This window comes from Erinaceus europaeus, chromosome 7 (genome assembly GCF_950295315.1).
Source record: "Erinaceus europaeus chromosome 7, mEriEur2.1, whole genome shotgun sequence".
Taxonomy (NCBI): Eukaryota; Metazoa; Chordata; class Mammalia; order Eulipotyphla; family Erinaceidae; genus Erinaceus; species Erinaceus europaeus.
In genome coordinates, this window is record NC_080168.1 from 58,803,858 (window position 1) to 58,831,813 (window position 27,956).

The window sequence follows — 27,956 nt, forward strand, 5'->3', positions numbered from 1 at the left end:
ATCTTTGTTGTTATTGCTGCTGTTGTTGGATAGGTTAGAGAAATCGAGGTGGAGGAAAAAGGAAGAGAGAGAAAGACAGACACTTGCAGACCTGCTTCACCTCTTATGAAGTGACCCTCCTGCAGGTGGGGAGCTAGGGGCTCAAACCAGGATCCTTGTGCCAGGTGTTTGTGCTTCATGCCATGTGAGCTTAACCCCCTGCACTATTGTCCAGCCCCCTTCTCCTCTTTTTTAATTGGCCCTGGGGTTATCACTGGAGCTTGGTGCCAGAACTGTGAATCTACCATTCCCGGTGACCTTTTTTTTTTTTTTTTTCTTTTCTATTTTATTTGATAGGACAGAAAGGGTAATAAGAAGAGAGCAGACACCTGCAGATCTGCTTCACTGCGTATGAAGCTTCTCTTCTACAGGAGGGGAGCAGGGGCTCGACCCAGGTCCTTGTGCATGGTGAAGTGTGCACTCAACTGGGTGTGCCACTGTTGACACCCCTCCCTCCCCAAATTGTTAATACGGCACACACAATCCCAAGAGAAAGTCGTGGATTTCCTCATTTATCCTCAGCACAGTATATAAGGCAAGGCTGTGAGTATGCCCTGTGACCCAGGCTGCCTGGTTGGTCTCTTGAGTCTACTGAACCCTGGACAAGTTAGTCTGTTTGATGCCCAGATATGAAACCGGGTTGGTAATGTTCACGTTGTAGGGTCTCTATCGGGGTTCAGCGAGGCTCTCCTTTGGAGGCTTACATTCTACTGTCTCAGTCCTTGTTAGTTTTTATTATCCTTTCATCAGAATGTTAGTGAATGACTTTGAGCAGAAAGGATGCTGTGGCTATTTGAATTCATGTCACCCTGGCTGCCTCTCCTCTCCCACACTGCTTTCCTTCTCTCTTCTCTGGCCATTTGATAGAAGGTGCCGGTGCTAAACGGTACAGCTTGATCTATGTAAATCACAAACCATTATGTCAACTCAAGGCTTTGTTGGCACTTGGAGCTAAGCTTTATGAAAATATGATTTAAGCCAGAGAATTTGTCATGAAATATCAGGCCGGCTAATTTTTTCCCTAAATTTTTTTTTTTTTGGCCAAAAGCCTCTGGGCCTTGTGTTTTCAATATAATATCAACATATGATACCTTCCATTATCAGCTGGAAATTCAGTCAAGTCGGAGTGAGTAGACACGCTTCTCCTTAGGTGAATTGCTGTCGCCCCATGGCCCCTCTAAAAACACTGCCTTTCACCATCTTCTTGTTGAGGAAGATACAGCAGACAGTTCTAAAATATGGACCTGCCTGAATTTCAACTTAACTCTAGGGTGTGGGACACACTATAGATGGACAAGTTTTTTTCTGTTGACCAGAGTTGCTCAGCTCTGGTTTATGGTGCTGCTGGGTATTGAGCCTGGAATTTTGAAGCTTTTGGCACAAAAGTCTTACTTTTTCAATGTTTTATTTGATTTTGCCTCCAGGGTTATTGCTAGGTCTCCATGCTAGCACTATAAATCTACTGCTTCTGGTGGCTTTTTTTTTTTTTTAATTGGATAGGACAGAGAGAAACAGAGGATGGGGAGATACAGAGGGAGAAAGATTGACACCTGCAGACCTGCTTCACCATTTGTGAAGCATCCCTCCTGCAGGGGGCTCAAACCCAGATCCTTGCATAGGTCCTTGTGCTTTGTACTATGTGCCCTTAACTGGGGCCCCTGCATCACTTTTATACTGTCTCCCCTGCAATAAGTTTTTTTTTTAATTTTATATTTATTTGCCCTTGTTTTTTTTTTAATTTTTTTTTTTATTTAAGAAAGGATTAATTAACAAAACCATAGGGTAGGAAGGGTACAACTCCACACAATTCCCACCACCCAATCTCCATATCCCACCCCCTCCCCTGATAGCTTTCCCATTCTCTATCCCTCTGGGAGCATGGACCCAGGGTCATTGAGGGTTGCAGAAGGTAGAAAGGTCTGGCTTCTGTAATTGCTTCCCCGCTGAACATGGGCGTTGACTGGTCGGTCTATACTCCCAGTCTGCCTCTCTCTTTCCCTAGTAGGGTGTGTCTCTGGGGAAGCTGAGCTCCAGGACACATTGGTGGGGTCTTCAGCAATAAGTTTTTAAGAACTGTTTCCCCGGCCTGCTAAGATGCCTAAGGAAGCTATGGAATGGACAGGACTTTACTCTGATTCTAAAGATGACATTAGTGATTTTTAACTTTGCAAAAAGTTTTTCAATGAACATTTGAGCCAACTCCGATACTGTGAAGACCTTTTCATACTTGTAATTCATGAGGATGCTCATCCCTGGCTCTCACTTAAATATAATTCATAGATTTCCTATCCTAGACTGAGCTCAGAGAGTTGATAGAAAGTTCATGTACAAGTCAACCACAGATGGTTCCTGCAGGGAGTTAACCACAGACCTGAGACTCATACACAGAAAATCAAATCCAAAAGAATTGTCTTGCATCATAGCCGAGTAGAAAAGAAAAAAAAAAATTTGAAAAGTGGAAAGCTCATATTTGATCCTGTTTTTAGCTTCTCTGAACAGTCACCAGAAAGCCTGTGAGGGCCTTGCTGTGCCTCCTGATCTGTTTCTTCACAGAACACACCAGGAGTGGGCTAGCTAGCAGGCTCACTTAGTGTCCATGTGACTGGGGAATGACTGGGCCTCTCTCTCAACATGGGTTCCCCCAAAGGAAGACACTGAGGAGAGTCTGACTGCCTTTCTCCTGCATCATGACTGGGGGGGGGGGGGGGTCCATGAAAGGTCTCCAGGTCTCCTTACTTGAAAGGATGAGGGTGAGCAGGAAGTGGGTGGAGGGTGTGAGTCTGATCAGCTGTCCCCTATAATCCAGATTCAGTTTGAGCTTCTTAACTCTTCATTGGAAAACAGGTCCTATAAACAGAGCACTGAGAGGTTTTTGTTTGTTTGTTTTGTTTTGTTTTTATTATTTTGACCAGTTTCACTTCTCAGACTTTAAAGGTATTTCTGTGCTTGTGGGGTCAGTTTCACTTTCACTGTGTAAAATCTTTTGGGGGGCTAGGCAGTGGTGCACACTTAGTACTAAGCACAAGGACCAGTGTAAGGATCTGGGTTCAAGCCCTCTGTGCCCCACCTGCAGGGGGGTCACTTCATAAGTAGTGAAGCAGGTCTGCAAGCGTCTATCTTTCTCCATCTCTATCCCCCCTCCTCTCTCAATTTCCCTCTATCCTATCCAACAACAGCAACATCAATGGAGAAAAGATGGTTGCCAGGAGCAATGGATTTGTGGTGCAGGCACCCAGCCCTAGTGCTAACCCTGAAGGCAAAATAATATCCTGGAACTACACTGTTGTTGTTTTTTTGTTTGTTTGTTTGTTTGTATGTTCCCCCCAATACTTTAATTAGTGATTCAATATTGATTTATAAAAGTATAAGATATTAAGGGTATAATTCCATATAGTTCCCCCCACCAGAGTTCTGTGTCCTCATCCCCTCCATTGGAAACTGCAGTTCTCCTAAGATCATAGATATGGTTTTATAGCTATATATAATCTTTTTATTTTTTGGGGGGGATCATTTTTTATGGCCTTCACTTAAAAAAATTTTTTTGTATTACCTTTATTGTATTGAGACAGCTAGAAATCGAGAGGGGAGTAGGAGAGACAGACCCCTGTGGACCACTTGCAAAGCTTCCCCCCCACAGGTGGGGACTGGGGACTTGAACCCAGGTCCTTGTGCATTGTAACATGTGCTAACCAGGTGCGCCACCACCCGGCCCCTGTCTTCATGTCCTTTCTAAGTCACACCGATACCTCTTGCTACTTCTGAGTGCCTTTCCCCTTTCCTTCCCCCTCTCTCAGATAAGAGAAACAGTGCCTGACTTCTGGTGTTCTCTAGAGTCACTTTCCTTGCAGTGATCAAGCCTGTGATGGATCCAAACCCAGCAGGATAGTAAGCAAATGACTGAATAGTTGATTCAGATGAAAAAAACAAACAAAAAACCCTTAAAACTTTACATCTTTGTGAAAAAAGTTTTCTCCTCTGGTCTCATACAGTCGCTGAAATACCATTTTCTTTCCTTCTGTGGTTTAGCATTTCTACTTTTTTCTCAGCTAAGAAGCAGTTCCTTCCACTGCCCACTCTGAGGGAGCAGGGAGGTAGTTCAGCAGCAGTGGCACTGGGAGGTTTAATCCAGCAATTTGAAGGACAAGGGTTGGTTGCCTACAGTTCTATTAGGCACAACAAAGAGAAACCTGGTGAGTTCTAATCTTTGCTCCTTACCTCTAGAATTCTATGTAGATACCAGTTCTTGCAAAGGGGAGTTTAAGCCAGGTGAGTCTCCTCCTCCCCTTTTATTATTTTATCAGGTTCCTGATGTACAGTTTCTCCTCTCTCTGTGATAGGTGTCAGCAGAACACTCTCACCTCCAACTTAGTTCTTTTTCCACCATCATGAGTCAGGAACTTAAACAATTTTGAGAAAACTAGGTATAGGCGATACATACTCGTTAAAAAGAACAGAGGCGTTATTGGATACATCCTTAGTGATTTAATACTGATTTATGAAATTATAAGATAACAAGAGTATATATAGTTCTACCCCATCCCCACTGCCAGAGTTCTGAATCCACACTCCCTCCATTGGAAGCCAGTTTTCCCACAGTGCGCTGGTAGTGCAGCAGGTTAAGTGCACGTGGCACAAAGCGCAAGAACAGGTTAGGATCCCGGTTCAAGCCCCAGCTCTCCACCTGCAAGGGAGTCGCTTCACAGGTGGTAAAACAGGTTTGCAGGTGTCTCTCTTCCTCTCTATCCCCTCCTTCTCTCTCAATTTCTGTCTCTATCCAATAACAAATTTTTAAAAAGGTGGAGGTGGGGCTTGGGTGTTAAAAGATAGACCTGTGGGCATGGCGCTCGCTTTTTTGTTCAGATCATCATGTAAGCAGTAACTTGGCTTCTCTCTCTCTCCCTCTGTCTTACTCTTTCTCTCTTTATCTCTCATGTTGTTGACTATTATTTCTATTTGTCTATGTATATTTGCCTATTTTTTCCCCATGGTCCCATCTTCTCTTCCTAAGTCACACCTACACCTACCAGTACATCTGAATGTCCTTACTTCCCGCTACCCCTTCTCTCTCTGGGTCCTGATGAAGTTGGAGTTCAGAGCCCTCTGGCCATTTTCTAACATTTCTCCCCTTCAGGAGTATGGGCCAAAATTATTTTTGGGATGCAGAAGACAGAAGGCCTGACTTGTGCAGTCACTTCTCTGCTGGATATGGGTGTTGGCAGGTAGATCTATACCCACAGCCTGTTTCTATATTTCCCTAGTGGGACAGGGCTCTGGAGAGGTGAGGTCTGGATATCTTTTTGGCTGCCCTTTTGTTTCCCTTTCCCCCCTTCTCTCCTCCTGACTGGTGCTGGGGATTGAACCTTAGGCATGAGGGCTCTTTGCGTAACAATTATGCTACCTCCCCAGCCCTATTTTCTTTCTTTTTTTTTTTTCTTTCCCCTTTGGGGACTCAGTTCCTACATAGCAAATCCACCACTCCTGGTAGCCTGCTTCTCTTCTCTTTTCTTCATTCCCCTTTGAGATCATGGAGAGGGGAGTAGGAGATAGAAACATCCATAGCCCTGTTCATGAAGCAGCTCCCCTGCAGGTGGATATCTGGGACTTAAACCTGGGTCCTTGGCACATAGTAATGTGTGCACTAACTAGGTGTTCCACTGCCCAGCCCCCTGGCTACCCTTTTTTATGCTAAAAGTCTATGATGCAAAGATCTGCATTTAACTTGGGATTAATAAGGGAATTATTGAAATCCTATAAATCATGAAGATCCAAATACTGTGGTTATAAAGTAAACAATAATAGAGGCATTGAAAGTTAACCGTAAGAATGGATCAATAAACCTTGGGTAAAAGTCCATTCAGTCAACCATTAAATCAGAGATGTAACCAACTTTATTGATCCAAGGCTGGAGCCTGTTCTTAAGGACATGAATGACAGGGCAAAAAGGAAGCAACATTATCAGAGCCCTGTGAGGCACTGTTTCGGCAGCTGTTGGCTTCCATAGCTGTTGAACTATCTCTGGTTGCTACCCAGTGGCATTGTAAGTGAATAATCTTCCTCTTTAATTGAGCAAACAGAAAGGAATTTATTAGACAGCATCAAGTCAGTACACTTTCTCTGTAAAAAATAGACAACACAGAAAGTGATGAGAATTACTGAGTGACAGGCACATTGCTAGTTAATCAGCTCTATTTGTTACGCTGTCACAATGAGCCAGGCTTTCGTATTAAATCCAAGGTCACAAGACAGACCAGACCTCTACATTCTTTTGGTGCCTAATGGAGGGGGAGGCTAAGTAGAAGATACATGGTCTTTAGAAAATAATTTTTTTTCTTACCCTGTATCACTAATCGAGATATTCTAATATAAAGTTTTGTTATATGTTGATCTTAACAAGTACTGAGGAATTATAATTTGTACAAATGATTTAGTTAAATGTGAAAATATGGAGATGTAAACTTTGACTTGCTTCTTTAGAGCTCTGTATTCCCTTAGTAAATGTTTCAAGAATCCAGCTGGGGCAGTGGGGCACTTGGTTAAGCACACAGTTCCCAACCTATTGGGGGGGGGGGTGCTTCACAAGTGAAGTAGATATGCAGGTGTCTATCTTCCTCTTTCTCTCCTCCTCCTATCCAATAAAAATGGAAAAAAATGGCCACCAAGAGCAGTGGATTTGTAGTGCTGGCATGAAGGGAAAAAAAAAAAAAAAAGCTGGCAAAGCAGCTTATCTGGAGAGAGTGCCTGCTTTGCTTGGGCTCTGGCCCAGGTTTGAGGGGACCCCACCCACCCCCTGAAGAAGCTAAGGTGCTCTCCAATTCCAAAGCTTCATGAGTTGGGGTGAGGCTCAGGCTCTCTTCCAAGAAAGCTATCTTGCTGACTCCAAATAATCCACTTTGTACACAGCTATTCTAGCTTTATGAACAGTACATATAACTTCTTGATGACAGGAAACAATTTAGATAAAAAATACCATTAAGACATGAGTAATAGGGGGGCCCAGGGGCAGCACACATCACCATGCCAAGGATCGGGGGTTGAGTCCCCACTCTCTACCTGCAGCTGTGATGGTTCAATTTCTCTGTCTTGTCAAATTTTAAATACATCAGGAATTTCAAAAATAAAGGAAAATATGGCTGCCAGGAGTGGATTTATAATGCTAGCACTGAGCCCCAGTGATAAACCTAGTGGCAATAAAAAAAAAAAAAAAAAGACCTAAGAAATACAAAGATGAGTGAACACACAGGATGACCATACAGTAGATATGAATGGGAGTGCATCGTCTTCTAACTGCTTAGAAAACTGTCCTATTCTAGCATCTGAAGACAACAAAAAATACTTTCTTACAAAGTATAATGCTGAGAATTCATTGTCATTCCTATGCTAGGAGACACTTCACTAGACTTTAAAATTAGAAGATACAGTGGCTTCCCACTTACAGTTGCTTCTATGTTTTAATACGACCTGTTTTAAAAGTAAAGTGGCTTAATCATTGGAACACCACCGGTAGTGAACACAGAAAGCAGTAAAGGAAATGGCAACTGTTGTGAAAGAAATCCAACAGCCACTAGCAAAGTGACAATGCAACTAATTACAATGGTGCACATAAGAAACGTATAAATGCTTAAGATGTCATTTTACAAAGACCGGGCTGGTGATCCAATCGGTCAACTAGAAACTGCATTATTCTGAACACACATCTTTGCCGGGGACCCCCTCACATGTCTGCACGAACAAAAGATGCAAATACTCCATCTTCCTGAGCCAGCAGGCTTTCCGGGGTATCATATTCCAAAATGTTTCCTCGCTTCATCACAATGACCAGGTCTGCTGTCAGAATCGTGTGCACTCGGTGCTGAGAATGAAAACACAAACACTTGTCAGCAACGTCCAGGCAGTGGCCAGACCAGTGTCAGATGTGCATTTCTGTGTTTGTTTAGGGCTGAACATTTATCTAGGGGAACCATCCAAGAGGCAAAAGGCACAGCGTGTAGCCCTCTTTGCCTCATGTGTTTAAGGTCTTACTGATGTATTTTTAACTGTCCTGACAACGTCTGGTATGGGCTGTGCTGAATTGTGTGTGGTCAGTCTAGTCACTTCATTGTTTCCATGGTCAGGAGATGAGTGTTTATCAGACAGCCGAATGGTATAGTGAGAGGATATGGTCCGGTTGGGTTATAGTGAGACTAAAATGAACTCTTTGTAGAGATGATTTGGGGCATTCATTTTGGCATGCAGAGTTAGCAGGGGTTATCTGGGACACGCTGCCTTCCAATCTCTGTGGACTGCCATCCACGCCTTCTCTTTCCTTTGGAGAGCAGCTTTGCTCTTGGAAAATAATCATAGTACAGGGGGCCGGGTGCTAGCACAGCAGGTTAACGCACATGGCGAGAAATCATAGTTCAAGTCGCTGTGACTGTGCATCTACATTAAGTTCACACACATGCTTGTTCACTCTCAGGACATGCCACTAAGGTAGGAGTTATCTGTCCACTTTATAACTAGCAGAGCCACGTAGAAGTGTGGGGTGTTCCTGGCCCTCCTGTGATCAGGGCTCTTTTGTACCTGCCTTTGCTCATGTTGACTGTAAGCAAAATGTACGTAGTTATCGTGCAGTTGATGTCATGATCTACAGCAAAGGACGTAGACTCAACAGGGATTGTAGGCATGGGAGGTTACTTAAACAAGCATCAGATGGAACTTAAGCTCCCTTTTTACCTTCTGCCCCTTCAAATGTGGCTGTTCCTGTCTGATCTTCTCCTGGGACCCACACATGGTGTAGCTGAACAAAGTTAAAGGACTGTGGCCACACCACCTGGCTGGTTGGTCTTTCCCTCTGCTTATTTTGCTACCGCAGTATTTATATACCTAATAAACCTGATGTTTTATAAACCCCAAGCAAAAGGCCCCAGAAGTTTTTGCTTTTTTTTTTTCTTCTATACTTGGGCAACAAAATTCTATATGCCTCAAGTTTCTCATCTGTGAACTTCTAAAAATATTTGCTTATTGTGAGAGAGGAGGGAGCAAGCGAGGACCACATGCTGCTCAGCTCTGGTAGAAAGTGGTGCCAGGTGGGGACTTCTGGGGCTTTAGGCATACAAGCCAGTGCTCTCAGCCCTCCTCTGGAGACTCTGGGTGTTAATGATCTTATCTGCTTCAGACAATGGTAGTGAGAGTCAGAGGCAGTCCTCCATGGGGCTTAGAGATAGCCCAACCTATAGAGCCCTCATTTTGCCATTAGGAGGTTCAAATTCACAGCCACCACACGGAGACAGCAGGCAGAGGAGAAACTTCACAGGTGGTAGAATGATGCTGTGATGTCTCTTTCTCTTGTTCTCTGTCTCACTATCTCTATCTGGTGGGAGTGATAGAATAGCAGATGCAAATCCCAGCAAAAATCTGGATGGTGGGGAAGACAGCACAATGGTTATGCAAAAAAGACTCTCATGCCTGAGACTCCAAAGTCCCAGGTTCAATTCCCAGTAGTACCACCATAAGCCAGAGCTGATCAGTGCTCTGGTTAAAAAAAAGAAACCAGCATGTTGTCTGCTGCAAGGAATAAGTCAGCTAGTGCTGCTTTTGTTTGTTTTTGCCATTTACAAAAGGAAAAATTGGTAGTGATTTGGGGAACCCTATGAAACTTAATTTTTTTTTTTTGGAGTCAAACAAGCAGACTGTTTTAACATCTTAGTCCAGTGTATTCAGAAAACATCATTTCAATTCATTAGCAATGAGAGAATTACAGTCGTGCCCCTCGTTTTGAGGAAGGCATCACTGGGCAGTGTTATTGTGTTTATTCTTTCAGAAAAGCGAGGAGTCATAGCTGGGATTCAGAACTAGACAGGGAAACTGACAATATCTTTGGAATGTGAGCAAGATGTCACTGTTTTCATTGTCGGTAGGTAAATCTAGTATTCACTGAATTTGAACGGGAATTATTGGCTTTGAGTGAGAACCAGAACTGCTCAAATGACCACTAACGAACTGTTAAATGCATACTATGTATTTTCCATTAAAAAAGAGCTTGACCCTTTAATCCATAAATAGGATATTATAAACATTATCTTGCTGTTCTGAAATGTTTATTTAAAAAATAAAAATAAAAACATTGAAATCTTGGCCAGTAGAAATAAACATTATCTGGCATTTATTCCCTTAGACCAGTATGTTATGCTTGACAAAGTGGTGGCAATTGTACTGGTGCTGATAAGTTGTCAAAATGCTCCAGAGACATGAATCAGACTGGAGACCAAGTTGCTTTCATAAATAAATGCCAGCCACTGTTCTGGTTTACATTTTTTTTCTCTATTTTTAGATACAGCTATCTTTGTGTAAGTTCCTAATTGCCAGAGATAGTAGCCAAAATAGAACTTTCAGTAGGTAACTGGTAAAGTTACTCTTCATGGGCTGGGGAATCTTTTGACAAGGTCCTGACTCCTGGTTGGTGGTAATTTCTCTCCTCCCCCACAGACTTCTTTTATATTATTTTTTATTGCCATTAGGGCTCAGTGCTGCACTAGAAATACACTACTCCTGGTGGCCATTTTTGTCCTTTCTAAATTTTTGTATAGGACAGAGAAAGTGAGAGGGGAGAGAGACACCAGCACTGCTTGAGAAGTTCCCCCCCCACCACATGAGGGGAGTGGTACCTTGAACCCAAGTTTTTCACTGCCTGTCCCCAAGGTTTTTGTTTGTTTGTTTTTACTGAGCTGCAGACAGCAGGAGGTATATGTGTGGGAGGATAGGAAGTTACCTTTCTGGAGTCTGGAGAAAGTTGCCTGGTCTTTCTCAAAAAATGAGAAAACAAAACTGTATGTAATTCCTGTTCCTCAACAGCCAAACTGAAGTTGTTAAAGCATGATTTAAAGCAGATAAAAACAAACATATGAAGCTGTTTTTTTCTTTCTTTCTTTCTTTTTTTTTTTTCTTTTTAGACACTCATAAAATATTCCCAAGGGCAGAAGCCAACCTGGTCCTCAGGTTTGTTTGTTTGTTTGTTTTTATGATACTCTCATGCATGCAGAGATTTGAAAGCCTGCAGGTGCCTCGCCCAGGCTGAGCTGTTAGGACTGAGTCCCCTGCCCTCGCTGAGCCTTGCCACTGGGATAACTACCGGAGGACGAGGCCCTGGGCTGGGCTGCTCAGCTTCTCAGCGGCTACTTGTTGGTCATCACCAGAGTGGAAAACAGGCCATTCTTGTGGGCGAGCAAGTTTGGAACTGTGTCACACTCCACTAAAATACCCTCGGAAAAGACTAGAACAAGGCCTGCGTCCATGATAGAAGACACACGGTGCTGGAGAGGGAGAGAAAAGAAACAGGAAAGAGAAAGACAGTCAGCAAGGCAGGAAATGCTGGAGGCATTCGTTAAACGGAGACAGGTTTCTGCCAAACACATAGAGCCTAAGTAAGTGTGAGCAAAGAAGTATCCACCAGCGGAAGGGAAGGTCATGTTCTCCAACCTAAGGGATGTAAGTAAGCAGTTCTTTTGTTTGGAGCTGTCCCAAATCAGAGCTGTCTGCTTCTGAGGCCTCTTGCTGCCTTTGGGGGGAAAACAGTTCAGTGAAAAGCAGCCTAGGAAGTAAGTGTGAATTGAATCACTGCAGGACTTACAGCCAGATTCAGAAAGCTTGCTTCTGAAACTGTCTGTTGCACATTAGTTTACTGAAAGGAAAACAACCCTGTAAGAAACACCATCTGTACTTAAAGACCCAACTGAGATGTGCTGGGGGAGGTGATGGCCTCTGTCTGATTCAGGGAGAAGGGTGTAGGGCAGGCAGTTTGCACTAAAGCAACAAAGGCTTTTCAGAGCTTAATGTTCTTAAGAGAGGGAGGGTTTTTTGTTTGTTTGTTTTTGTGCAGCTATAGAAACATTAACAGCAATGTATATATTTCAACATACAGATGCTCACTGCTGGAGAATAGTGACTGTTGACTCTTAGGACAAACCCCCACAGTCTCCTATACTTACAGCTATTGTCACCACGGTGCGGTCTGCAAAAGCAGTCATTACCACTTTCTGCAAAATGTTTTCCTGCCAAGAAATAAACAAAGTCAGAAATGTCTCCAGCTTGCTTTCTCCAGCCATGCTTTTTCTGTCCATAAGAACAGGGCTCTGCAGAGCCAAAGCCAGCTAGGAGTACAACTCAGTGATCAACCCAGAATGACCAAGCACCCTAGTCAATTCAGGAAACTGAAAGAGGAAAGTGAGCTCACACAGGTAGGGGAATGCTCGCCTTAGTTATATCATACATGGTGTATATTCAAAACAAATAACATCTTAAAACAGTTGGTCTTCAGGTCAGAAGAGGGGGAAAATAACAAATAGGTGAACCATTTGGATTTTGGTCTGGAAGTGCAGTCAAGAACTATCTTTGTTTTCACCATAAACTATACATTTCATTACCTCCTGGAGGAAAGCTTTGTATTGTTATTTCTCATAACCAAGTAGATTATAACAAATTGACTTCCTCTCCTTCTAACCTCTAGGTATTTTAAACCTTAGCAGAGTTATTTGGAGTTATTTCTCCTAACCAAGTAGATTATGGCAAATTGACTTCCTCTCCTTCTAGCCTCTAGGTATTTTAAAACCTTAGCAGTTAAAACAAATTTTGAAGGATTACACATAGTGAAAAGGGGGTGATTAGAAATGGTTTGATTAGGAAATATCTTTAAAGAATATTGACTTTAAGAAAGCTATATAGCTTAGGATACCTACTTCAATTATTGGTATATAATAGGGATAGTAACTGAAATAGCATCTTCATATGCAGTTGGTTCTTGGAAATCCTGAAGCTGTTTCACTTCTTTGGATAGTTAACATAGTCTAAAGGGTTCAGCAAGAGAAGATCAAGGTTGTGGATATGTTTTATTTTTGTCTTTTCTTTTTTATTTATTGGATAGAGATAGCTGGAAATTGAGAGGTAAGAGGGAAATAGACAGGGAGAGACAAACATCTGCAGCTCTGCTTCACCACTTGCAAAGCTTTCCCTCTGCAGAAGGCTATAATTGGCTTGGTTACCAGTGGGCTGGATTTAAGAGTTTACATGCTTCATTTCAAGACTTCATGACATATAATACTTGAGAGAAGAAGGAATATACTTATATTCAATGTCGTGGAATCTCACTGTCTGGCCATCATTTTTTGATAAATTCCCCAATTTATTTCACACTAATTAGCAGTAGGAAATCTTTCCAAGGAAGAGACATGTATCCTTTTATTCTCAGTGTGCCCTCTTTGTGCTCTGTCACTTCCCAGAGTGAAGCCCATTAAAGACATTTCTGGGGCCAGGTGGTGGTGCACCTGGTTGAGCATACATGCTACAATGCGCAAGATCCTGGGTTCGAGCCTCCAGTCTCTATATACAGGGGGAAAGCTTCACAAATGGTGAAGCAGTGTTTCAGGTCTCTCTCTCTCTCTCTCTCTTTCACCCTCTTCCATTCCCTTTCTGGCTGTTTCTATCAAATAAATTTAAAAAAATGTTAAAGTTAGTCAACAAGTTATAGTCTAGTACACAATGGGATATTCTTCAGCTAGTAAGAATGATGAAGTCACTTTCTTCACCTCATCTTGGATGGAGCTTGAAGGAATATATGAAGTGAAATCAGTCAGAAAGAGAAGGATGGGTCTAAGATGATCTCACACATAGGAAGAACTTGAGCATCAAGGTGAGAAAGGGAAGACACAAAGTAAAACTCGTATTGGGTTTGGTGTATTGCCCCAAAGCAAAGGACTCTGGGGAAGGGGGCGAGGTGGGGCTTTGGAGTCTTGGTACATTGTGATGGAAAAGGACCCAAATTGGGGGACAATTGTTTTGCAGACACCTATCATGGTGAACTGAGATAATTTACCCATGTGCCAATGGCTGTACTGTAAAATCATTAACCCCCCAATAAAAGGGGAGGAAAAAAATGCAAAAAGGAAAAAGCACTCAAAATAGCAGAGCTGAGGATTCAGGACCCACCCCAGGAAGAGAAGCTGCAGAGGCGTTTCTCCAGCTGAGACGGTGCACTCACCGTGGCCATGTCGATGGAAGCCGTGGCTTCGTCCATGATGAGGATGCTGCTCTTGCGGACAAAGGCCCGGGCCAGGCAAAACAGCTGTCTCTGCCCAACGCTGAAGTTCTCCCCACCTTCTGTGACGACCGCATCTACCACAGACAAGGGGGCGAGGGTATCACTCAAGAAGTGTTACTAACCATTTCTCTTGACCCCAGTGGAAGAACACATGATATCCAGTAAGAGCACGCTGGATACCATTTTGCACCGGAGCAAGGATTAGCTATTAGAAAGGTGAAGGGGTGGGAGGGCCGCAAGCTGCCTTAGCCTGGGTAGGGTGCATACCTTACCATGTACAAGGGCTTTGATTCAAGCCCCCACCTGCAGTGGGGAAGCAGGGCTGCTGTTGTCTCTCTTCCTCTAACTCCCCAGTGCCCTCTCAATTTCTGTTTCTATCCAGTAAATATATAAATAAAAAATAAAAAACAACTTCATTTAAAAATAAGGTGAAAAGGAATGCTGCTGTGTGTGTGTGTGTGGGGGGGTGCTCCTTGGCCAGGCTATTTTTTTTTTTTTTTTAAACCAGAGCACTTTTCAGCTCTGGCTTCTGGTGGTGAGGGGGATTGAACCTGGGACATCGGAGCTCAGGCAAGAGAGTCTGTTTGCATAACCATTATGCTATCTATCCTCCACCCTCCAGGCTATTTTTGACAGATGTAAGCCACCACCCTTGTGGTAGGATCCAAAGTATTGGGAAGCCTTGGAGGTTAATTATTTAGTGGAAGTATCTAGGGCCCAGACAGATGATTTGCCCATGATCACTTAGCTATTTTGTAGTGGACCATGATAAGAAATGGAGCATTCAACTCCAATGTGCTTTCCCTTCTGCCATCCCACAGGCCAGTAACAGCTACGTAGATAAAAGAATGTTATTTTTGTTCAACTATGTGGCCCTGGCACTTACGTATCTTCCACAGTAGCTAAATGAAATACTGTATGCATAGACATATGAATGTTTTGCCCTACTGTTTGCCTTTTTTCCTAAAACTACTCTTAGGAGTCATTTCTCTCTCTTTTTTATTTTATGAAATTACAAGTCAACAGCGGTCTAGGTCTTCACCATTTCCACCACCAGGGTTCTGAATCTTCAGTCTTGCCACTGCAATCCACCACAGTTCCCCTAAGGTTGTAGACAACCATCATCTCTACAACTGTCTATCTACATTTATACATAGTTGCCCCTTTTTCTGATTCAATCCTCTTCCCCTCTAAGCCACTCATAATATCTAATATCGTAGCTACCTCCGTATGCCTCTCTCCTTTTCCTTCTCTCTGTATGCTGATGGAGCTAGAGTCTAGAGCCCTCTTATCTTCCTCTTGTCACTTCTCAGGAATCATTTCTCTAGTTTATTTTCCTTCTTTGTATCCTTGTTTCATAAACTATTGTATTTCTTGGGAGACCCACTGCTTCAAAATCTCAATTTGTTGTATTTAGGACCTCTGCAGTTAGTCTCTAACTTTACTTACATATTAAAAATGCATTGGTGCACCTGGTTAAGTACTCAACTCACAGTGTGCGTGGACCAAGGACTTGAACCTGTAAGAGGAAAGCTTCAGGAGTGGTGAAGCAGGGATTACAGGTGTCTCTCTCCCTCTCTATCTCCCCCTTATAATTTTCTGGCTTTCTCCATTATATATATATATTACAGTTGTTTTTTTTTCCAGCTGACACAAGTCAGAACTTATCAAGAAAGGGAGGAAATTTTTACCAAGATGAGCACAGCAGTAGTCATGATTAAAAAATGTCTTTCCAAATATTAATGAGATGAAAGGGTATATAAATTCCAAGGGAGATATTAGTCTCCCTCATCGCTGCACCATTTAAAACTTTCTTGTTGGACTGGGGAGACAGCATAGTGGTTCTGCAAAAGACTGTCATGCCTGAGGCTCCAAGCTCCTAGGTTCAATCCCCAGCACCACTGTAAGCCAGAGCTGAGCAGAGCTCTAGTTTTTCTCTCTCATTAAAATAAATTTTAAAATGTATATTTTAAATGTCTTGTTGTAATGCGTGCTCTTGGCTTATTCAGAATATGTTGTCTATATACGTACAGTTCTAGTTCTGATCATTCAATCCTGTTCACAATCCTGTGTGTTTTTTTATTCTAATGCCATATTATTATTTTATAAAGATACAAAGTTTTATTATTAAAATTACAACATCTAACACACTGTTATCAAAACTATTTTGATCTTTGAAAAAACATTTTAGGAGTCTGAAGGGATCATATTTACTTGAAAAGTATTGATCAAATTTTTAATTTTTTTAATTTTAATTGAGATCTCTAATTTTGTCTGAAGCTGGGGTGAATAATATTTCCTATTATTTTTTTCAGGACTGTTTTTTAACACTTAGGTCTCCCATAATTGCCAATATTTGCATGACTTTGTTCTATTTTTCTGAAGAAAGCTGTTAGGATTGTAATTGCTTTTTGTTTTTTACTTAAGAAAGGAGACATTAACAAAACCATAGGATAAGAGGGGTACAGTTCCACAAAGTTCCCACTACCTGATCTCCATGAGTGTGCAATGTCTTCTCATCTGTTTCTTTCAATGAGATCCCATGTGCAGGTTTTTCTCTTTGTTAACTAATTTACTTGAAGATATTTTTCTTTTTGATGTGAACAAGACTTGTTCTGGTTTCTCTTTCTACTATTGCCTTATATACATAGAAAAACAAGATGTGTGTTTATTTTGTAGACTGCCATTTTAATATATTTATTCCTAAAATTATTTACTGGCCTACTTGGAATTTTCTTTGTATAATATCATTTCATCAAATAGTGACAGTTTTACTTGTTCAGATTTGATCTGGACACTTTTAAATAGTCTGTTTCTTATCTACTTTCTTTTTGCTAGTAAGTCCAACAAGGACTATGTTGAAAAGTAGTGGTCAGAGTTGAGGTCTTTGGATTATTCCAGATCTTAGATGAAAAGCTTTTACTTCACTATTTCTTATGATGCTGGCTGTGAACCTGTTATATATGATCTTTACCATGGTGAGATACATTTCTTTCTTTTCATTTATCCATTTTAAAGGTTTGTTTTTTTCATCAAGGAAGAATGTAAAATCCCGTCAAATGTCTTTTCTTTATCCATCGAGATGATTGCTTCATTTTGCTGAGGATCTCTGAGCAGGGAGACTGGTCTATAGCTGTCTTGGTTTTGAGATGTTCTTGTCTACTGTTAGAAATATTCTGATTAAAGAGGTCTAGGGCCACCAGTAGTGAGCAGACTGAAAGGGTAAATGGATTAGCTGGAATGTTCTGGAGTGCTTACATATGACAGACTGTTGTAAGATTTCATCTTTCTGTACCCCAGTTAAAAACCACTGCATTTCGAATTATCCTTCTGACCTTCCTGAGGTTAGCTGAAATACAAGAATTTAATACAATGCTTATATTAGTATAAAATGTACATGGAAATGAACTGTTCTAAACAAACATACCTAGACCTCCTGGTAGGGATTTGACCATATTCTTCAGCTGAGCAATTTCTAGAGCTTCCCAGAGCCTGTCGTCCGTGCACTTGCACTCTGGATCTAAGTTAAATCTGTAGGGAAAGAAAACCTGTCACATCAAGGCAAAGGGATTTTATGTCTGCTGAGGTAAACACATTTCTTTCCTTGGTCCTGTTTGTTTTGGTTACTGTTGTATCTTCAACACCTAGTTCAGAGCTCCAGATAGCCACTCAATTCATGTTTCAGCAGTGAATGACCATACAGCTAAGAAAAATGGATTCGGGACTGGGGAGGGCCCACAACAGATTTTATTATTTGCTTGTTTTGTTTTGCCTCCAGGGTTATTGCTGGGGCTGGTGCCAGCACTACAAATCCACTACTTCTGGAGGCCATTTTCTCCCATTTTTTGTTGCCCTTGTTATTGTTACTGCTGTGGTGTTGGGTAGGACAGAGAGAAAGATAGACACCTGCAGACCTGCTTCACCACTTGTGAAACGACCCCCCTGCAGGTGGGAAGCCAGGAGCTCAAACCTGGATCCTTATGCTGGTCCTTGGGCTTTGCACCATGTGTGCTTAACAGGCTGACCCCACGCAGCAGGCTTTAATGCTTGGTATTTGGGAGCTCCAGATTCAAACACCGGCCACTATTCTAGGCAGAATTCTCGTTAAAGTAAACAGAGGACCACACGATGGCTCACCCAGTGGACTGCCCCATTCACCCAATGGGAGGACCGGGGTTTGAACTCCACGAGGAATAGAACAGTGCTGTGGTGTCTCAACTATTGTTTGGAAAAAGAAAAGAAGAAAAAAACAGGGGTCCTTGGGGAGTTGGGGACTCACATGGGTGTTTAAGTCCCAGTGAAGTGCTAGTCAAAAGGTTTCTGAGGATGTGATGTAACTAATATGTTTATGTACGGACTCCCTGGGTTCATCTAACTTCACTTCCTGTGCAGTGTAGCTGTGTTAGTTTCTAGCTGATGATGGATGTGGACATTGCTATAGGCCCATGCAATGCTATTCTGGGGAAGCTGTGTGTATTTACAGTATGTACTATGACATATTCAGAGATTTTAATTCACCATGGTAGTGCTAATTTGATTAAACCATTTCTTAATATCTTATTTGTTAAGTGGTTGGGGACAGAAATAGAGATAGAAGGGGGACATAGAGAAGAAAAGAGACACCTTACAACACTGCCTCACCACTTGTGAAGCTTCCTCCACCCCTGCAACTAGGGACTGTGCTCCTCAACTGGAGATACCACCACCTGGCCACCAAACCATTAAGTGTCCAGCTGCAGATTGAGCAACCCTGCATACATGGTCTCTTTAAGACACTCTGTGATAGCAGTTAGTACAAGGTGACAAGCACGTTTACGCTGTCTTCTTCCCTCCATCTAAGTAATTACAAAGGAGGAAATGAGACAAGAGCGGGACTAAAGCGGGATCTTTGTGCATGGTGATATGTGTGCTTAGCCAGGTGTGCCACCATTCAGTCCTTTGTAGGACATGAAGACTTGATGGAATTTGGTAAGTGTGTAAACTGGGCAAAGCACAGATTTTGTGAGGGGACTGACACTGAGCTGGAGCAGTGCTCTGAGGACTTGAGAAGGGTCTGCCCACAGCACCCAGCAGGGAGCAGACACTGCAGTCTCCCTTCCTCCACCCAGGGGAAGAAAAGCCATGTGGGCACCAGAAAAGTTAAGAGGCTTGAGGGCATCAAGGAACCAGCCAACCCCAGGGTGGCCCACGGGCCAGGTAGAACACAGTGAGGAATCAGGACCCGCTAACTGAGGGTGGAACTTGGTGGGGAGGGGAAGCACTCAGGGGCTGGAGATACCCCTCTGGAGTCAGTGCTGTGCTGACAGCTTGGTCTCCTGGCCTCACTCTGCACCTACCTGAGCAGAACCTTCCCTGGGGGCCCTGCAAAGTCAGTTCTGTGGCAGCATCACCCACCTGATGGAGCCGCTGAACAGGATGGGGTCCTGCAGGATGATGGAGAGGCGGGAGCGCAGAGTGTGTAGTGGGAGCTTGGAAATGTCGATCCCGTCAATGACTATACGTCCTGCGGGGGAAGGGAGAGGAGGAGGAGGTGAGACCACCACCCCAGACTCATAGCCCCCCCCCCCAGTTGGGGCTTGGTATTCCTGGGGGGGCAGCTCCCAATTTGGTCCTGGGTCCTAGCAATATCACTCTGCAGCTCTAAGAAAAGTCTTTAAAAAATTTTTTTTTCTGCTTCCAGGGTTATCACCGGGGCTTTGTGCCAGTGCTAAGAATCTACTGTTCCTAGAGGCCACTTTTTTCCATTTTATTGGATAGGACAGAGAAATTGAGAGGAGGGGGAGCTATAAGAAGACATCTGCAGGCCTGCTCCACTACCTGTGAAGCATCCTCCTGCAGGTGGGGACCCGGGGGCTCAAACCCAGATCCTTATGTGGGTCCCTGCACTTTGTACTATGTGTGTTTAACCAGGTACACCCACTGCCTGGTCCCCTTGGGCTTGGCATTTTTTTTTTTTTTAACCAGAGTACTGCTCAGCTCTGGTTTATGATAAGGATTGAACCTGGGACTTTGGTACCTCAGGCATGACAGTCTCTTTGCATAACCATTATGCTATCTACCCCCTGTGTAGGGGCTTGGCATTTTTAAGGGGCAGCTTCCCATTTTTAAGGGGCAGCTTCCCCTTTTAGCTTAGAGCTGCAAAGAATATCACTTTGCAGCTCTAAGAGAAAAATAGCCTTCTTTTCCTGCTATTTTCTATTGTGTACATTTTCCTAAAAGAATCTTCACTGTTTAAATTCTTTAATGTCTATTTTCCTTAGTCTCACATTGTTTTATTTTCTGTGTATAATATCTCATTTTTTATTGGGGGGATTAATGGTTTACAATAAATGTTAGTACATTTATAAAGTTTCTGTTTTCTTCAAAACACTCTCTCCCCGTTAGGTCCTCCTCCACCATCCTGCACCAGGACCTGAAAACCCTCATCCTCCTAGAGTCCCTCAGTTTTTATTCAGCTGATAGGGTTTCACAATGTGCTTTCTTCCTCTTGGTGGATCTTCTCATGTTCCTTTGTCCTGCTTCATTTTTCTCACAGGATAGTCCCATGTATATTCATCTTCTTGACTGTGTCTCTTTCAGAGAATTATAAGTATCTTTAAGATTTCTTTTTTTTTTTTTTGTCTATGTAGACTTACCTCACCTTACCTCAACTTCGTATGTTTGGTCAGATCACTTAACCTTTTGCCATAGATTTAGCACCAAAACAGGCATGAATGATCAGTTTAGACTCTCTCAGCAGCAGGAGTATCACATCTATTATAAAAACCCTAATACTATTAAGAAGAGAATCAGTCACTGAGTCCACATGCAGCCAAAAACCCTGGGGCTGCAGCTGTTGTAACAGGCTCAGGGAAGGGCTGGTTGCTGGCCTGGCCGAAGGTTCTAGCCAGGTCCTAGACTCCTGAAAAGGGGTGGGGGAGACAGCCCAGCATCAGAGCGCAGGACTTGATGCCTGAGGTCTCACATACCCCAGGTCCAACCCCTACTACCACCTTAGTCCAGAGCTGAGTGGTACTCTGTCTTCCTCTCATCAAACAACAGGCCTGGATCACCTCATTTCAACTTTTGTATTCATCAGCTGACCTCTATCAGAAATGTTGTGTGGATTCCATTTTTTTGTTGTGTGGGACAGTTCAGTGACTTGAGGATGGGGGAAATAGCAGAACAGTTATACAAAGAGACTTAATGGCTGAGCCTCCAAAGTCCCAGGTTCAATCCCCTGCACCACCAAGAGCCAGAGGTTAAGCAGTGTTCTGGTAAAACAAAAAACAAAACAAAATAAGGAGGTAGCATAACGGGTTAAGTGCAAGGACTGGAGTAAGGATCCCTGTTCGAGCCCCTGGCTCCCCACCTGCAGGGGAGTCGCTTCACAGGCGGTGAAGCAAGTCTGCAGGTGTCTCTCTCTCCTCCTCTCTATCTTCCCCTCCTCTCTCCATTTCTCTCTGTCCTATCTAACAATGACTACATCAATAACAATAACTACAACAATAATAAAAAAGAAACCAACAAAAGGGAAAATAAATATTAAAAAATTTTCAAAAAATAAATAAAATGAAAAAAGCATTTTGAAGGCTATCACCATCATGAGTGATAAAGACAGAATACACTTCCTGGAACCTCTTTTATTCAACACAGCTTATGGGCTGGCCTATTTATAACTCACTTCATAGACTAAATAATGTCTTTTTTATTTATAATGGGATTAAATTACTTCCATGTATCATTATTAATGATGTCGTATTTGTATATACTGTCGACATGTGCTTGGCCCTGGACAGCAAGGGTGGTCTCCTCATAAAGACTATGTTTGGGGGCTAGGTGGTGCCTCATCTGGTTAAGCACACATAGTACTAAGCACAAGGACCTGCTCAAGGTTCAGATTTAAAGTCCCCCTCCCCACCTGCAGGGGGGATACTTCACAAGTGGTAAATCAGGTCTGCAGGTGTCTTTCTCTCTCTCTTTCCCTATCTGTTCCTATCCAATAAAATGGTGGGAAATGCCTTACCCTTAAGTTGTGTGATTGGGAAGATGATGGGAAGAACCAAGCATCAAAATTTAAAACAAGTTATTTATCGCCTTGTCCTTCATTCCTCTGCCTTGTTTTCATTTTACCAGTTTATTATAGGATCTTTGAGCAGCGATCTCAGGAGCTGATAATGGTCTCTCCCCAACTCTTAAGTTTTCTCTCTGTATCTACAGGATTTAATCTGAGATCTGTGCCTCCAAGTGAGGAGATATTTTTCACTGTTTTTGCAGGGCTGGGTACACTGATGTCACATTTTAAAGGGCCAGCACCATGTGGCCAGTGAAAAGCTTAGCCAGCAACTCACCGTCAAAAATGTCAACCATCCTGAAGAAAGCCAGGGACAGCGACGACTTCCCACTGCCTGTTCGGCCACATATGCCCACCTAGAAAAGCAGCCGTCACTGGGAGAGAAGAGAGCTCAAACACCAGACAGAAAATGAGCAGAACTTTTTTTTTTTTTTTTTTTGCCTCCAGGGTTATCTCTGGGTCTCGGTGCCTGTGCTACGAATCCACTGACTGATCTTGACCATTTTTAATTGGATAGGACAGAGAAATTGAGAGTGGAGAGGAAGATAGAGAGGGAGAAGGAGATAAGACACCTTCGATGATCCTGCTTCACCATTTGTGAAGCACCCCCCCCCCAACCCCTGCAGGTGAGGAGCTGGGGGCTTGAAGCGGGATCCTTGCATTTTGTACTATGTGCACTTAACCTGGTGTGCCCAACCCCCAGAACTATTTTTTATTAAAGATTTTTTTTTCCTTTCTATTTGACAGAAATTAAGAGGACGGGGAGAAAGATACAGACATCTGTAGACCTGCTTCACTGCTTGTGACACTTCACCCTTGCAGGTGGGGAATGGAGGCTCAAACCCAAGTCCTTGCACATGGTAACATGTGCACTCAAAGAGATGTGCCACTTCCCCAAGCTGGGCAGGGCTATTTTTAACTCCGACAAGATACCTGAGTGGTACTGAAGTTCTTTGTAAATAGTCATGCTAAAATCACCATTCTCTCCTCAGTGTCCAACTCCCTCCTGGTAAATAAGATAAAGCCATGGCATCCTCACCAGAACTTTAATTATTCTGTTTCAATTCTCATTTCTAAGTAGCTGTTGTTTTCCCTTTGTGGCTTAACTTTTTGCATCTGGTCTGCTGATGATCTGATAAACAATTGGTCCATATTATCTCAGAAGTGAGTCCTCTGCACACTTGCCTCAGTTAATAACTATTAAAATCATTTTGGGACTAGAGCAAGTACACATAGGGGGGTACCTGGCATTGCCAGAAGTCAGGAATATTCCCTTTATTAGGGATATTAATAGTTTACAGTCAACAGTAAAATACAGTAGTTGGTCCATGTGTAACATTTCTTAGTTTTCTACATAACACTCTAACCCCCACCTAGGTCCTCCTCCACCATCAACACCCCCCCACCCCAGAGTCCTTTACTTTGGTGCAATACACCAAACCCAGTCCAAGTTCTGCTTTGTGTTTTCCCTTCTGTTTTTATTTTTCAACTTCTACCTACGAATGTGACCATTCCCATATTCATCCTTCTCTTTCTGGCTGATCTCTCTTAACTTGATTCCTTCAAGCTCCATCCAAGATGAGGTAAAGGTGAATTCACCATTTTTTATAGCTGTGTAGTATTCCATAGTTGCTCAGCCACTCATCTGTTGTTGGACACCTGGGTTGCTTCCAGGTTTTGGAAGAGCCAGAAATTTTGAAAAACATACCTACTTATTACTGGCTTTCTTGATTTTCCTGGGACACTCATGAATATTGATAGAACTTACAATGTATTTCACCTGAATTCTATTCTTGCCTCCTGCCCCCTTTCCCCCATAGACATAGTCTGACTTGGGAGGTTTTGGGGATATTCTGTGACCCCAGTGAGAATGCACTTGCATAGGATACGTGAAGATACTGACAGCAATGGAGTGACTCTTCTGTCAGAACTATTGTATGAAATAACTAGCGGGAGTTTGTACCTTTTGGCCAGGTTTGATGTAAGCCTTGACATGTTTAAGAACTGGTTTTAGATTGTTTTCATATCTGACACAGAGATCATGAATCTTGATCTCCCCTTCCTGTGGCCAGTGCTCAGGGACTTGAGAAGGATCTGGGGGAGTGGGTTGAGGATGGGGAAGAGAAAAAAAATACATATTTATATACATTTATATCAACTGAAAAATCCAAATTCAAGGTAATGCTGAACAGTTTTCTTTTATATATATTTACTTATTTATGATTGGATAGAGACTGAGAGAAATTGAGAGGGGAGGGTAAGAGACACCTGCAGCCCAGTTTCACCACTGGTGAAGCTTTCCCCCTGCAGGTGGGGACCAGGGGCTTGAACCTGGATCCTTGTGCACTGCAACGTGTGCGCTTAACCAGGTAGGGTTGCCACCACCTGTCCCCCAGAATAGAATTTCTTAAAGGTTTACTTCTGGAATGTTATCCAGCATCATGCCTCTTCTGCGTCCAGGCACTCAAGACAGATCGTTTGTGAATTGATTCATTAATTCAGTCATTAATCATTTGATTAAGCTCAGTGCTGGGCAGCCCCAGAGTCCAGGGGTGCTTGAGATGAACCACAAAGGATGAAGGGGAAATGGTTCAAATAAATAGGACAAGAAGACAGATAGTGTATGGGTGAGTTATGCTGGAAACTAGAACAGTGGGTTCATGAAAGAACTAGCAGCTTTAACATACCTGGATTTTTGTCACTGATTGACAATAGTTGATAGCGATGGTAGGACTTTAAGTAAAGGGATACATTATAAGCACGAGATTTGTATTTAATAAGGACTATTGGGTGGAGGGCAGACAGCATAATAGTTATACAAAGAGACTCTCATGCCCAAGGTTCCAGAGTCCCAGGTTCAATTACCCACACCACCATAAGCCAAAGCTGAGTAGTGCTCTGATAAAGAATAAAATATAAAATAAAGGCTATTCTGTCTTCAGTACTGAACTCCCTGCCAGTTCTACTTGAACAAAGCTGAGGCTCTCTCAGTACTTTAGTATCTGCATTTTTTGCCAGTTACTGAAAGCTCAAGAGAACACAGTAGGTCATCCTTCAGGTTGTACTTAGGTTTGTATTTAAGGAAGACTATTGCGTGTGTTGGGGGAGATAGCATAACGGTTTTGCAGAGACCAACACCTGAGGCTTCAAAGTCCCAGGTTCAACTCCCTGCAAATATTTCTGCAGTTCTCTGTATATTCATGACTAAGATATTAGTAGAGTCTCTGCATCTCCTCAGCTGTCAGCTCTGCCTTTTCAGGGATAGAGAAGCGAGCAATGGCAAGCTGAGAGGTGAGGTGTGAGAAGCCGAAATAGCAGGCTGCCTCCCCCACCCCAGCACAGTACCCATAGTGCCTTCATAGTTCTCAGATTCCATCGTCAGGAAACTATTCACTTTCTTCACGGCCCCCATCTGGACCTCCAGGTCAGCCAAGTTCCTCACCACCCAGTTCAAGTAATTGGTTATCTGTGTTGGGTGACAAAAAACAAACAACAAAAAACCCCCAGTGACCCCCCCCCCCATTTGTAGTTAGCGGTTTTGGCAGTCAGTGGATATCTGGGGAACAGGATGACTTGGACAGTCAGGAAGTGTTCCCCAGGATGAACACAAAGTCCTATCTGATCATCAGAGATTCTCAGAAAAAAATGTCAGGGAGAAAGCGGGCCAAGAAGGGGTTGCTCTCCTCAGACATCACTATTCTGAGACTGCCCTGACTTCTCTGCACCAGGGATAGCTGGGAGTACCTCTGCTTGTCTTTAGAATGAACTCAAGGAGACTGTGAGAAACTTGGGATAGGGTCTGCAGGGTGATATAGGGAGAGAAACAGACACCTGCATGTGGGGACCTGGGGCTTGTAACATGTGTGCTCAACCAAGTGTGCCACCGCCTGGCCCAATTTCTTTTTTTTTTTTTTTTTTGGCCCCAGGGTTATCACTGGGGCTCAGTGACTAATTCCACCACTCTCAGTGGACATTCCTTTTAGGTCAGGAGAGAGGAGAGACTCAACAGCACTGTCCACCATTCATGAATCCCTGTAGGTACTCTCGGTGAGGAGGAGCCAGGAGCTCAAACCCACATCTTCAAGGGGCAGCATGTCTTGCTCTCTGGGATGAGTCACCTCCCGGTTCCCCAGTATGAGAGTTTTGAGTCCTCATTACTGAAGGTGCCCCCCAGCCCTACCCAGGGCTTTTCATCCACACCTACCGTGAGCGCATACAGAAGACCTAAGCCCACCAGGCCGGAGTTAGACGAGCCACTGATGGATGCAATAGAGGCAGTGAGGACGATGCATGCTCCCAGGTAGTCCTGCAAAGGGGCAAGAAGCACGTCAAGAACATGTCCGACGCTCTTCACCCAGAGGTCTCAGCCAACCCAGACAGGTGAGCACCAGCAGAATCCACAGTGCCGCTGGTGGGTACTGGGCCCTGGCAGAGGAAGGCTACCTGAGGGTCAGTCAGGACACAGGTTCACAGTGACTATTCAGAGAAGCTAAAAACAGGATCAGACAAGAGCTTTCCATTTTTTCCTTTTTCTACTCAACTATGCTGCCAGATAATTCTTTCAGACTTGATTTTCTGTGTGTGAGTCTCAGGTCTGTGGTTAACTCCATGCAGGAGCCATCTTTGATTGACTTGTACATGAACTTTCTGTCAACTTTCTGGGATAGTAAATCTATGGCTTCTATGTAACAGAGCCAGGGATAGGCATCTTCATGAATTACGAGTATGCAAAGGTCTTCAGAGTATGTGAGTTGGCTCAAATGCTCGATGAAAAATTCTTTTTCAAAGTTAAAAATCACTGTCATCCTTAGAATCAGAGCAAAGTCCTGTCTATTCCATCGCATCCATAGGCATCTTATCTTAAGGAGGAAAATAGTCTTAAAAACTTGTTGCAGGGGTGGTAGTATAAAGGTGATGCGAAAAGACAGTCATGCCTGAAGGCCCGATATTCCTGGTTCGATTCCCAGCAGCACCATAAACCGGAGCTGTGCAGAGCTCTGGTCAAAACAAACCTGTCCTGCTGGTGTGTGCATCACACCCTAGAATTAAGTAGAAATCAGACAGGTCCACATCTGACTCCAAACATTTAAAAACCAGGCTTGTATTCCTTTAGAATAAATGGAGTGTTTACCATGCTAAACTCAATTCTTCAAATCAACTCATTTGTATAGTCCATGTTTTTTATTTTATTTTATTTTATTTATTTATTCCCTTTTGTTGCCCTTGTTGTTTTATTGTTGTAGTTATTATTGTTGTTGTCGTCGTTGTTGGATAGGACAGAGAGAAATGGAGAGAGGGAGGGGAAGACAGAGAGGAGGAGAGAAAGATAGACACCTGCAGACCTGCTTCACCGCCTGTGAAGCAACTCCCCTGCAGGTGGGGAGCCAGGGTTCGAACTGGGATCCTTATGCCAGTCCTTGTGCTTTGCGCCACCTGCGCTTAACCCGCTGCGCTACAGCCCGACTCCCCCATGTTTTTTTTTTTAATATAACAGATCAGTAGTTTTTTTCATTATATTTTTATTAGTGATTTAGTACTGAAGCACAAAATTATGAGGCAAAGAGTAATTCCACATTGTTCCCACCACCTGAGTTCTATGCCCCCATTCCTCCACTGGAAATCACAGTGGTTCTCCCAAGGTCACAGATATGGGCTATATCTATAACTGTCATATTTGCCCATTTTTTTCTATGGTCCTTCTCTTCCTTTCTAAGTCACACCTGTTACTACTTCCCAATGTCCTGTCCTTCCTTTTTTCCACTTCACTCTCACAGTCCTGATGGAGTTGGAGTTCAG

At 43.1% G+C, this 27,956-nt stretch overlaps 1 protein-coding gene across 8 annotated transcripts in view; it reads right to left on the reverse strand.

Annotated features, from left to right (window-relative positions):
* Positions 1-5,909: 5,909 nt before the first annotated feature.
* The window catches only part of ABCC9 (ATP binding cassette subfamily C member 9), a 125,808-nt gene continuing 103,761 nt past the window's right edge, over positions 5,910-27,956 (reverse strand). For 4 of the 8 annotated variants that reach the window (XM_060194491.1, XM_060194492.1, XM_060194487.1 and 1 more), the window contains 9 exons: positions 26,365-26,466; positions 25,506-25,626; positions 24,124-24,254; positions 22,438-22,516; positions 19,502-19,610; positions 17,535-17,638; positions 14,048-14,181; positions 12,003-12,065; positions 5,910-7,888 (listed from right to left, as the gene is read on the reverse strand). In XM_060194491.1, coding sequence (XP_060050474.1) covers positions 7,751-7,888; positions 12,003-12,065; positions 14,048-14,181; positions 17,535-17,638; positions 19,502-19,610; positions 22,438-22,516; positions 24,124-24,254; positions 25,506-25,626; positions 26,365-26,466 — 981 coding nt within the window. In that variant the 3' untranslated portion in view covers positions 5,910-7,750. Of the gene's footprint in view, positions 7,889-10,199; positions 11,328-12,002; positions 12,066-14,047; positions 14,182-17,534; positions 17,639-19,501; positions 19,611-22,437; positions 22,517-24,123; positions 24,255-25,505; positions 25,627-26,364; positions 26,467-27,956 lie in introns of those variants that run through there. The other 4 variants (XM_060194493.1, XM_060194488.1, XM_060194495.1 and 1 more) reach the window with 3 other exon arrangements.